Here is a 12854-nt window from a genome sequence, read left to right on the forward strand (position 1 = left end):
GGTTGCGCCGCAAAGGATGATGGGCAGTGTAGTTTTTCAGTCCCAACACCGCGCTCCGCTCGGCGGCCTCACCCCGAGATGGGACAGGGGTCAGGAGGCGGGAGGCGGGTGGGCAAGTAACACAGCAATTTGGCACAATGAAAACTGGGTTTCTGGCTTGCCGAAGGGTCCTGGCAGCAGCAAATCTCCTCGCAGTAATTCCCCCACTCGACCGGGGTGACTGGAGATTTAAGCGCCTCCTGGCGCGCCATTGACGCAGGTTGCGCCGCAAAGGATGATGGGCAGTGTAGTTTTTCAGTCCCAACACCGCGCTCCGCTCGGCGGCCTCACCCCGAGATGGGACAGGGGTCAGGCGGCGGGAGGCGGGTGGGCAAGTAACACAGCAATTTGGCACAATGAAAACTGGGTTTCTGGCTTGCCGAAGGGTCCTGGCAGCAGCAAATCTCCTCGCAGTAATTCCCCCACTCGACCGGGGTGACTGGAGATTTAAGCGCCTCCTGGCGCGCGATTGACGCAGGTTGCGCCGCAAAGGATGATGGGCAGTGTAGTTTTTCAGTCCCAACACCGCGCTCCGCTCGGCGGCCTCACCCCGAGATGGGACAGGGGTCAGGCGGCGGGAGGCGGGTGGGCAAGTAACACAGCAATTTGGCACAATGAAAACTGGGTTTCTGGCTTGCCGAAGGGTCCTGGCAGCAGCAAATCTCCTCGCAGTAATTCAATTTTAGGTCTGGGAGAAAAGGGGGTCAATCAAACTAAACACTAGATCAAAAACCTCCCTCTTGACCTCTATTTCTTTAATTTTAGGTCTAAATCTGCTCCAATGGGCTATTGATTTACATTTTTACACACCGAGTACCATTTTCTCAAAGAGACCCCTGTCACATACATTTGTGTATGCACCCTGCCCACTACACAGTCATGGAGACTTAAAACACCTCTGTCCCTCTTTCGACCAGGATGTGTATGTGCCCTTGGGTGGGTTGTTAGTGTGGATGGTCTGGAAGAGTATGAATGTGGATGTGATAGGTCGTACGATTGTGTGTTAAATTGACAGGGGTCTCTTTGAGAAAACTGTACTCTGTGTGCAAAAATGTACATGACTTTTGTTCACTTATAAAATGTATAAAGAAAGAAAAAACTGAAAAAATTATCAATAATATGAATGGTTTTTACCTCTTTTCTAGATCAATGATGAAAAAAATTGAAATCTAAAAAAACGAATAAAAATGTTTTGATAAAGTGATAATGTTGTGCTGATCATCTCTCAGAGTGTACATCAATAGCCCAGTGGAGCAGATTTAGCCCTAAAACTAAAGAAATAGAGGTCAAGAGGGAGGTTTTTGATAGAGGGGGTGGAGGAAAACACATTTCAGCTGGAAATGAGCAAATAGCTCATAAATATGGCATTGGAAATAGCAAATGATGTGGCTGTAGGAGATACAGTGAAGTGTGCCTGATGGCTCGGAGACAATGACTAGTAGTGGTGGAGAGAGAGCTCCAGGAAAGAATGGAGGCAAGAGTTTGTCTGAAGAGGGAGGGAAATTAACATACATTTCCAATGGAGATTTTAATGCAGCAAGAGTGAGGTAGTTGTTGCACCTTTACATCCTAGATCATTTTGAAGTGTGGAATTCTGTAAAAAAGGGTTTACACAAAAGCAAAAACGATACCTTACTTCTGCGCACAATAAATTGTCACAAGTGTCATACATAGATCATGAAAATGTCTGACATAACCACACTGCACATGTAGGAGTGTCACACATAAGCAGTTTGAACAATTGACAGACCTGGTGTGGGCGTTGTCCTCTCTTCCCTTTCTCTGGTGTCTCAGTAACACATTGCATTAGCAAAAGGGTCATTTTGCTTTTCCTTGACTGGAGTTTTTTGATGGCTGATCACTGTATCCTTAAGATGTGCTGCCGTTGGGGACATCCTGTTAGGCAGGTAGAGTAAGTAAGTAAAAACATTTCCAAAGCGTAACGCGTGCTGAGGCGTCTTGACGCTAAAAAGCAAGGCTTCAGCTAAGTTGGGAGATAAAGTACTGAGACTTAAGGGAAAAGAACCAGGTTTTAAGCAACTTCAAAAAAGAACGTCTGTTAGATTTAGATCTAATCGAGGAAGGCAAGGCATATGTCCGGTAGGTAAGGCTCCTGCCACCCCACTTAGCCTTTCTGAGGGACTTCTTTGAACTTTAAGTTGTTTCTGGTTAATTCAAACCTGCCTAAACCACAGTGAACGCGTTAAGAAAAGAATATGTTTATTAATAAATGCCAGAAGCTTTCCTACCCAGCTATATTGTGCACGCTGATAAAACATTGAAAACACACTTGTTTAAAACATTTAACACAAAATGTTAAAACATTTATTTGTTCTTTCGGCACCCTATTCTCAACAGTATATTCTTTTGAGTCCCCCTGGTTTTTAAATCTGGTTTCTGACATGATGCAGAGTTTCTATGCATCATGTTGCTCAAATATATTAAACTGTCATCCTTCATAGTTTACTTGATTGTTTAGAAGGATGTTCTGTTTTCTCAATTATGGCTGTTCATTTTTTCCAGAAACGCCTCCAGAAGCTCTGATACTGGAATCTCCATTCACCAATATACGCGAAGAGGCTAAAAGTCACCCTTTTTCAGTGGTAGGTACAGTTAGTTTTTTTTTATCTCTGCAGCAGCTATGTAGGTGGTGATGGGTATGTATTTTCTTTTAAATCCACTTTCAAATTTCTTATTTAAAGATCTGTAAAGATTTTATGGCATACGGTCTTCTGGTATTTTTGTCCCTTTCCCAGGCAGACTGTCAAATGTATTAACATTGTAACGGGTTGCACACCTCTTGTTTCACCTGATATTTATTAATAACACTTTTTTAATTCTAGTTTCATGATTCGGCGTGCTCACTGCTTGACATGCCAAGCCCACTCCACATGTGACGAACATAAACATCCAAACTGTGGGGCTGCGTTTAAGCCCCACTCCAGTGGCAACAGCCTCTTTTTTCAATTGCATTTGCATCCATTTCTTTAACTCTATTCTCTTTCCTTCGTGTTTTAAACCCGTCCATTTTTCACAGTTATACTCCTTGATCTTGTGTAAATAATCCTTCTTAATTCGACCTCAAGCAGGGGTTCGCTATTTTTCAAAGTTTCTCATGCTTTGGTGGGCCCGAAAAACCTCTCTCCCCAAAACACGAACAGAAGCATGGTTCTTTGTTTAAGCAGTTAATTTATTATCCAATGCATTTCGGACCTATGCATAGGTCCTTCGTCAGGGAAACACTGTCAACAAACAATAGGAAAACATTTACTACCATTTACATTTTATTTCAAACAACATGTTATTTTAAAATATACATTCACTTTAATGCAATCTGCTTCCTAGTAGAAATACTCCTCCTCTTTCAGAGTAATTAGCTTACAACTCCCCTATTCCTCACCATTAAATTCCTATCTACCCCTTAAATTTAAGAACTTCTTTCCCCGGCGGGTCAAAACCACCCCTCTGACTACTGTACCACACCTCTCATTCTTCACCCTCTCCTCCCGCTAACAACTTCATCCTGATACTATCCACCCCAGTCTAATCCTCCCTCACTGTGTTCCTTCTTTGAAACACTTGGTTCCTCCCTTGTTTCCCTCGTTCTCCTGATACTTCGCTTTACCCGTACCTGCCAAACATATTGTCTGCCTTACTTTTCGTGATGCTGGAAACATTACCTTCTGTTCTACTCCCCGTTCATTTTAAAGAAACACTTTCTTAATTGCTTCCTGTGACCCGCCCCCTCATTCACCAATCAAATATCCGCTTTCTTTTAAGCTAGCCATCAACTACCATAATCCATCATACTAACGGTGGAATAACCGTAAATGTTCATACCACGGCCCTCACTGAGCTGAACCAATTTGTGCTACATACAGAATGCTTAAACATTATTAAAACATTATTAAGACACGTCGTTAATCATGTTCTTCATCTATTGAGTTTCAAAACGTTTTCCTCTTGACTCTTTTATGAATTAACTGACACGCTGAACCGGATGTTTTTCCCTTGCTTGAAGCGTCCAATACATTCTCAGTTATATACTTTATACTTTGCTTTTGGTGGGTGCTAACTCCTTGGGGGCTGAAAAATTGACGTATTAACATTGTAACGGGTTGCACACCTCTTGTTTCACCTGATATTTATTAATAACACTTTTTTAATTCTAGTTTCATGATTCGGCGTGCTCACTGCTTGACATGCCAAGCCCACTCCACATGTGACGAACATAAACATCCAAACTGTGGGGCTGCGTTTAAGCCCCACTCCAGTGGCAACAGCCTCTTTTTTCATTTGCATTTGCATCCATTTCTTTAACTCTATTCTCTTTCCTTCGTGTTTTAAATGTAAATGGTAGTAAATGTTTTCCTATTGTTTGTTGACAGTGTTTCCCTGACGAAGGACCTATGCATAGGTCCGAAATGCATTGGATAATAAATTAACTGCTAAAACAAAGAACCATGCTTCTGTTCGTGTTTTGGGGAGAGGGGTTCTTCGGGCCCACCAAAGCATGAGAAACTTTGAAAAATAGCGAACCCCTGCTTGAGGTCGAATTAAGAAGGATTATTTACTCAAGATCAAGGAGTATAACTGTGAAAAATGGACGGGTTTAAAACACGAAGGAAAGAGAATAGAGTTAAAGAAATGGATGCAAATGCAATTGAAAAAAGAGGCTGTTGCCACTGGAGTGGGGCTTAAACGCAGCCCCACAGTTTGGATGAGACTGTCAAATGTACCTAGGAGATGATGAGGCACTGAAGCCTTATAGTGTTGGGGTGATGAAAGTAGATGTTCCTAAATGCTTAGCTTTTTGTAGACTTTGATTATAGATGTGCTCTTTTCTAATACCAGTTTATCTCAAGTGGTCAACAAAAGCTTCCCAAGTGCTTATACCCTGATAGGTAGGAGGCACTGTTGTTTTTGGTTGAGGTTGGTTGTGTTTGTTTCTGTACCAGTGGGATCAGAACCTATGCTTTACTTGGGTGAATTGCCTGCCTAGTTTCCATGATCAAGGAGCTCTAGGCAAGGTTCCTTTTTTCTTTCTCAAGGATTTTTCGCTTTATGTAATGGACTCTTCAATAATATCAGTTCGAAGCGCTGCACATATAATTACAACAATGCATATAGAGGGTGGAGAGCATGATATACTGTTAAAGGAGATATCATCTTACTTAGGCCCCCATAAAACTTTATGCACCTAGATATATTTGATAAATATAAAATGTGCAGAGTGTAATATTGAATTTATTACTGTTGTTGAGTGTGTGGATGAAATAGTATCTGTAGAGGGGAGGGAGTAGAAAGCACTGACCCCCCCCCCCTATCTTAAGTCCAAAACAGAAGTATTAAGGCCACTGAGAGGATGTGACCTAATGGCTGGAGTGGTCAACCTTAAATCTGGGGAACCGGGATCAAGTCTCGGCAGGAACGTCCAACATCCTGTGATTCTGGGCAAATCACTTAATCTCCCTGTGCCTAACAAAATTAATGTATCCGTCTGTAGCGTAACTGGTGCTCGTGTAAAGTGCTCTGATACCTTCGGGTCTAGTTTGTGCTATATAAAACTCACCCACCCCAAAACAAAATGAAGTGTGGAAAGGAATGTCCTTCTTTTATTGCGAACTCTTGAACAAAGGAAAACCCTAGTAAGTGTTTTTCGTTGAAAAGTATGGAAACACCATTCCCACGTAGGTAGTATGCCTCATCTTACAACAAAAAAACCTATGGTTTTTTCAGTGAATTTCAAAGGTTTTTTAAATGCTAATTCCTAACTATAACGAGTGTGAAACCTATGGTTTTTTTAGTGAATTTCAAAGGTTTTTTAAATGCTAATTCCTAACTATAACGATTGTGAAACCTATGGTTTTTTAAGTGAATTTCAAAGGTTTTTTAAATGCTAATTCCCAACTATAACGTTTGTGAAACCTATGGTTTTTTCAGTGAATTCCATAGTTTTTTTAAAAGTTAATTCCTTTGTATATAGACTTTGTTACCTACGATTTAATTTTTATTAGCTGTTTTTTATAACTATTAATTATAAAAAAAATCTTTTTTAATTATTTGTTCACTGTATTTTTCTTTTTTTTCACATTTTCTCCTGGTGCGCTCAGGGTGCGCGCACCGGTAAGCTTACCCATATCATTTTGACTTGGAGCGCTCAGGGTGCGCGCACCGGTAAGCTCTCCCGAGAGCGCAGCGAGAGCGCTATTTCTGCGTTCGTAAAAAAAAATATGTATGAAAACTAAATAATAATGCGACATTCCGTACCATGCTTATAAAAGTAGTTTTTTTGATTTTCCGAATGAAAATGATTTTGCATTTCCGTAAAGCTACCAAAACGTCACTCAGACGCGCCGCGTAAGCGCCCCCGGAAGAGCCTACGTTCGCGCCGCGTAAGCGCCCCCGGAAGCGCTCCGGTGCGCGCAGCGTAAGCGTGTCAAGTCATGTGACCTAAAAATAACTCTTTTCATTGGTTGTTAACAGTTTTTTTTTACAACTAATGACAACCCCACCCTTTTCCTTCACTTCTTCTTTCACTTTGGTGAGAGCAAGACCTCTTTTTTTCTGTGCTAACAATTTGTGGATAGAATGGCTGCCAGACCATCCAGCAGCAGTGAGGATTCAGATGGTTTTATTCATGAAGAGCCTCCTCAGCCGAAGGTGAAAGAACATTTTATTTGGAAAAAAAATTCTATACCTGAGGGACATAAAAAAGTAAATGCTCCAAAGGTGGAGTGCCAAATTTGTCACACTGTCCTGTCACGGGGTGACCCTACCAGAAAATATTCATTCGGAAATTCGACCATGATTCGGCACGTCCAGTGGAGGCACCCCCAGAACTATGCCCGGGAGAGTGTCAGGGCTCTGGCACAAGAGGCACCAAGGGATGGTGCTTCTACTTCAACTGGAGGAGCAACTGTATCGGTGAGGGGGCGACCAGAACTGCTGATCCCAAATATTCAGCCTGTTTTTAATGAAGCCTCAGTCAAATGCAAACATTGTGATCAACTACTTTGTTATGGGGAACAAAGTGTTATGAACATGGTTCGAGCAATAGAGAACCACCGCTGCCGTCCCCAGCCCTAATTTTGATTATTTTTTTTTGCTCCTGTTGAGCAGTTTGCCATTCCCTGTTTTTGATTTTTGTTGGAAAAAACGAAAAAAGAAGAAATAAAAAGCTCTTTTTAGAACTACCTCCAATTCTCAAAAAAGAGCTGTATTCTTAAAAAATGAAAAAGAGTAACTGAAGTGGAGTGCAGTGAGAGAGGAGAGGAAAATTTGTGAGAAAGCAAAGAAAGGGACGAGAGGGGAAGGGAAGTGAAGTAGGGGAACTGAAAGAAGGTGAGTGTGGGGAAGGAGAGTGAGGAGAAGGGGAGTGAACATGGGGAATGAGAATAAGTGAAGAAAATGTAGTAAAGGAACGGGGTGTGGAAGGGTAAGAAAAGAGCAGTGATGTTTAGGAAAGAGTGGAGATACAGACTGGATAAAGACAAGTGAGTGTGAGACAAGGTGAGTAAGGGAGTGAAGAGACAGAGAAAGTGAAAGAAAAAGTGAGAGTAGAAGACTGAAGGCCTCATTTATGAGGCCATGCGTCACTTTTACGCCGCCGGTGCGTCACTTTTTGTGACGCACCAGTGCTGTAAAAAATGCACCGTGTTGAGTCATATTTACAAAGTGACGCATCTAGGTAGATGCGTCACTTTGTAAACCCCTGCGCCACATTATACCTGCGCCAGGTGTAATGTATGCAAAGGGGGCGTATTGACGCAAGGAAGGGTCGTAGAAGTGACGCAGTGAAATCTGAGATTTCACTGCGTCACTTTTAGGACGCCGTTGCGTCAAAATCTTGCGCCTGCCTCACAGCAGGCGTAAGACTGACGCAGGCCCTTTCACATAATTTTACTATAATTTTTTACACTGTTTTTCCCTGTGGTGCGCTCAGGGTGCGCGTACCGGAGCGCGCACCTGGGAACGCACCCAGCGCTTACCCCACGAATTTTTTTTAAAAAAAAACGTTTTTTTGCCCTTCAGGGTCCTTCTAGACCCCCCTTAGAAACCCTAGGGGGTCAGGGGGTGTCTACTCTGCCCCCTTTTAATTATTTCCTCCTTTCTTTTTCACCTCTTGTGTCTCGATTCTACCAAGACACAAGATGGTGGACTCTCCGGACTGTTTAGAATGTTGACAGACACCCGACAGCCAATCAGCTTTCCGCTCGCGCACTCCCGTAGCGCTTATAGATATATATGTGTTTTTGAAGTTAATTAAAAAAAAAACACTGGAGCAATTTTCACCAAATATAGCAAAGGCACATCTGCGTACCAGTCCCTACAATTTTGCCAAGTTTGGCGTAATTCCGTTCAGCGGTTCGGGCTGTAGACTTGTCAGACCGTCCTATGGAAATTAACATGGGGAAAACACATTTTGGGACCCCCCTTTTTTCTCAGCCCCCACTCCACGAATCCCCCCGAAACTTCCAGGGAAGGAGCGGAGCGGAGCTGGCCAAAAGTTTGGAAAATTACACGCAAATTCCTCAACCGGGGCCAGAGTTGTTCCTAATAGAATGTTGCGGATTTCCTATGGTAGCCAATCCTAACTATAACTACCTACTGGCGACCACCAGTAGGTAATATACACATATATATATATATATATATATATACACATATACATACACTGAGGTTTGATTGCGATAATAAAGAGCAGAATACTCACGTCAGTCGCTGTATTTCTCATCCTTTGCATTGCTTGTGAACAAGGAGTAGTATCCGAAACGCATAGAGCCAAAGCAGATACGAGCAATTGTGAAGTGGCTGCAAACTCCGTTTTTAAGAGACTTCTAGCATCCAGTGTGGAGTCAGTCTCTCTCTCTCTCTCTCTCTCTCTCTCTCTCTCTCTCTCGCTCTCGCTCTCTCTCTCTCTCGCTCTTTACCGTAAGCCCTGCTGCCACCCGTCCTGACTGAGTGCAAGTGTGTGGTGGGCCTACACTTCTTGTAGATGAAGCCTCAGATGGGTCATGATGCCCCTAGCCTCACTCAGCAGTGACAATAAATAGCTTATTAATCTGCACGTCTGCCTATATGGTTTATGCCATGGTGTGATGTCATGTGTAGCAATCAGAAACAAAGGTATTTAACCAGAACAAGGATCATTTGCAATGTACTTATAAATGCAATTATTTTACCATGTGATGTCATGCCCATGCCATCTTTTCCATAATTCATCACAATGCATTATCGCGGCTGATTTTGGATTTTATCTTTTGGGGTGGGTAGAGTAGTGCCAGCCTTATTTCCTTCCTGCGAGCTAAACAGAATATCGGCATCTCACTGCATTTAAATTAAGAAACCACCAAAACGCTTTCCTTACCTTCTTAACCCCTGCTCCTTGTTTATTAGTGCCACCCTCCTGAAAAGCAGATAAAACCTAAACATACTAATTGCAACCAGGGCCTAGTGTACGCTGAAACATCACTTTTACCTCTACAGACAGAATGTGTTTTAACACAAGGCATGGGTTTAAAAAACCCAAATATTATTAAATATCTTTCTCTTAATTTTTATACTGCAGATAATCCAACAGTATAGTCCGTTATTCAGATGTATCGTTTTCAATAAACATTTTCCTTTTTCTTGCTAGCTGTATTAAAGGAAACGTAATTTAAAACAAGCATTTGCAATGCAATAGGTCTCGCATTATGAAAGTTTGAGTTATTGGTCTTGTAAATGACAATTTTTTTATTTATGTGTTGATTTTGAAAATAGCTAAATTAATAGCTTTGTCATTTTCAATGCCAATAGTTATAACTTTCGCACATGTGACGACTATAGCATTTGTAATGCAACATGTTTTGTATTTACGTGACTTAGATGTATTGATATTACAAATAGCAACGGCTTTTAATTTTTTTAAATAATTAATACTTAAATAAAAGTGATTGTAATTTATATTGGCAATAGCTTAAACTTTTGTAAATAACGTTTGTGACGATTATGTTCAGTGTATTTTATTGTGATGAAAATCCAAGAACAGAAGTGAAATAACATCTTTTTGTGACATTTGTAATAAAGCTTGAAACATTGAGAGAACATAATTGAACCAGTTGTTGTTGAATGGTTGCACAGATTGATGCTGTGATGTCGCGGAGTGATGTTGTGATGGCACGGAGTGATGTTGTGGTGGCACGGAGTGATGTTGTGGTGGCGCTGAGTGATGTTGTGGTGGCGCTGAGTGATGCTGTGGTGGTGCTGAGTGATGCTGGGATTGCGCTGAGTGATGTTGTGGTGGCGCTGAGTGATGTTGTGGTGGCGCTGAGTGATGTTGTGGTGGCGCTGAGTGATGCTGTGGTGGTGCTGAGTGATGCTGGGCTTGCGCTGAGTGATGTTGTGGTGGCGCTGAGTGATGTTGTGGTGGCGCTGAGTGATGTTGTGGTGGCGCTGAGTGATGCTGTGGTGGTGCTGACTGATGCTGGGATTGCGCTGAGTGATGTTGTGGTGGCGCTGAGTGATGCTGTGGTGGTGCTGAGTGATGCTGTGGTGGTGCTGAGTGATGCTGGGATTGCGCTGAGTGATCCTGTGGTGGTGCTGAGTGATGCTGTGGTGGTGCTGAGTGATGCTGTGGTGGTGCTGAGTGATGCTGTGGTGGTGCTGAGTGATGCTGTGGTGGTGCTGAGTGATGCTGTGGTGGTGCTGAGTGATGCTGTGGTGGTGCTGAGTGATGCTGGGATTGCGCTGAGTGATGCTGTGGTGGTGCTGAGTGATCCTGTGGTGGTGCTGAGTGATGCTGCGGTGGTGCTGAGTGATGCTGTGGTGGTGCTGAGTGATGCTGTGGTGGTGCTGAGTGATGCTGTGGTGGTGCTGAGTGATGCTGTGGTGGTGCTGCTGAGTTCTCTCTGCAACTGCACTCTGAATCTGCACTCTGAATCTGATATCTGCACTCTGAATCTGCACTCTGAATCTGAAATCTGCACTCTGAATCTGCACTTTGAATCTGCACTCTGCACTCTGAATCTGCACTCTGAATCTGCACTCTGAATCTGCACTCTGCACTCTGAATCTGCACTCTGAATCTGCACTCTGCACTCTGAATCTGCACTCTGAATCTGCACTCTGAATCTGCACTCTGCACCTGCACTCTGAATCGGCACTCTGCACTCTGAATCTGCACTCTGCACTCTGAATCTGCACTCTGAATCTGCACTCTGAATCGGCACTCTGAATCTGCACTCTGCACTCTGAATCTGCACTCTGAATCTGCACTCGGCACTCTGAATCTGCACTCTGCACTCTGAATCTGCCCTCTGAATCTGCACTCTGCACTCTGAATCTGCCCTCTGAATCTGCACTCTGCACTCTGAATCTGCACTCTGAATCTGCACTCCGAATCTGCACTATGCACTCTGAATCTGCACTCTTCACTCTGAATCTGCACTCTGAATCTGCACTCTGCACTCTGAATCTGCACTCTGAATCTGCCCTCTGCACTCTGAATCTGCCCTCTGCACTCTGAATCTGCACTCTGAATCTGCACTCTGCACTCTGAATCTGCACTCTGAATCTGCACTCTGCACTCTGAATCTGCACTCTGAATCTGCACTCTGCACTCTGAATCTGCACTCTGAATCTGCCCTCTGAATCTGCCCTCTGAATCTGCCCTCTGAATCTGCCCTCTGAATCTGCCCTCTGAATCTGCACTCTGAATCTGCACTCTGAATCTGCACTCTGAATCTGCACTCTGAATCTGCACTCTGAATCTGCACTCTGAATCTGCACTCTGCACTCTGAATCTGCACTCTGAATCTGCACTCTGAATCTGCACTCTGCACTCTGAATCTGCACTCTGAATCTGCACTCTGAATCTGCACTCTGCACTCTGAATCTGCACTCTGAATCTGCACTATGCACTCTGAATCTGCACTCTGAATCTGCACTCTGAATCTGCACTCTGAATCTGCACTATGCACTCTGAATCTGCACTCTGAATCTGCACTCTGAATCTGCACTCTGAATCTGCACTCTGAATCTGCACTCTGAATCTGCACTCTGAATCTGCACTCTGAATCTGCACTCTGCATCTGCACTCTGAATCTGCACTCTGCATCTGCACTCTGCATCTGCACTCTGCATCTGCACTCTGAATCTGCACTCTGAATCTGCACTCTGCACTCTGAATCTGCACTCTGAATCTGCACTCTGCACTCTGAATCTGCACTCTGCACTCTGAATCTGCACTCTGAATCTGCACTCTGAATCTGCACTCTGCATTCTGAATCTGCACTCTGAATCTGCACTCTGCACTCTGAATCTGCACTCTGCACTCTGAATCTGCACTCTGCACTCTGAATCTGCACTCTGAATCTGCACTCTGAATCTGCACTCTGAATCTGCACTCTGAATCTGCACTCTGAATCTGCACTATGCACTCTGAATCTGCACTCTGCACTCTGAATCTGCACTCTGCACTCTGAATCTGCACTCTGAATCTGCACTCTGCACTCTGAATCTGCACTCTGAATCTGCCCTCTGAATCTGCCCTCTGAATCTGCACTATGAATCTGCCCTCTGAATCTGCACTCTGAATCTGCACTCTGAATCTGCACTCTGAATCTGCACTCTGAATCTGCACTCTGCACTCTGAATCTGCACTCTGTATCTGCACTCTGAATCTGCACTCTGAATCTGCACTCTGAATCTGCATCTGCACTCTGAATCTGCATCTGCACTCTGAATCTGCACTCTGAATCTGCACTCTGAATCTGCACTCTGAATCTGCACTCTGAATCTGCACTCTGAATCTGCACTCTGCACTCTGAATC

The 12854-nt window shown here is 43.5% G+C and overlaps 1 protein-coding gene across 2 annotated transcripts in view; it reads left to right on the forward strand.

Annotated features, from left to right (window-relative positions):
• Positions 1 to 12854, forward strand: part of ABHD12 (abhydrolase domain containing 12, lysophospholipase) — a 495702-nt gene that overhangs the window by 404267 nt on the left and 78581 nt on the right. For both annotated transcript variants that reach the window (XM_078649029.1, XM_078649028.1), the window contains one exon: positions 2563 to 2642. In XM_078649029.1, coding sequence (XP_078505155.1) covers positions 2563 to 2642 — 80 coding nt within the window. The remainder of the gene's footprint in view (positions 1 to 2562; positions 2643 to 12854) is intronic.

Source organism: Lissotriton helveticus, chromosome 6 (assembly GCF_964261635.1).
Source record: "Lissotriton helveticus chromosome 6, aLisHel1.1, whole genome shotgun sequence".
Classification (NCBI taxonomy): domain Eukaryota; kingdom Metazoa; phylum Chordata; class Amphibia; order Caudata; family Salamandridae; genus Lissotriton; species Lissotriton helveticus.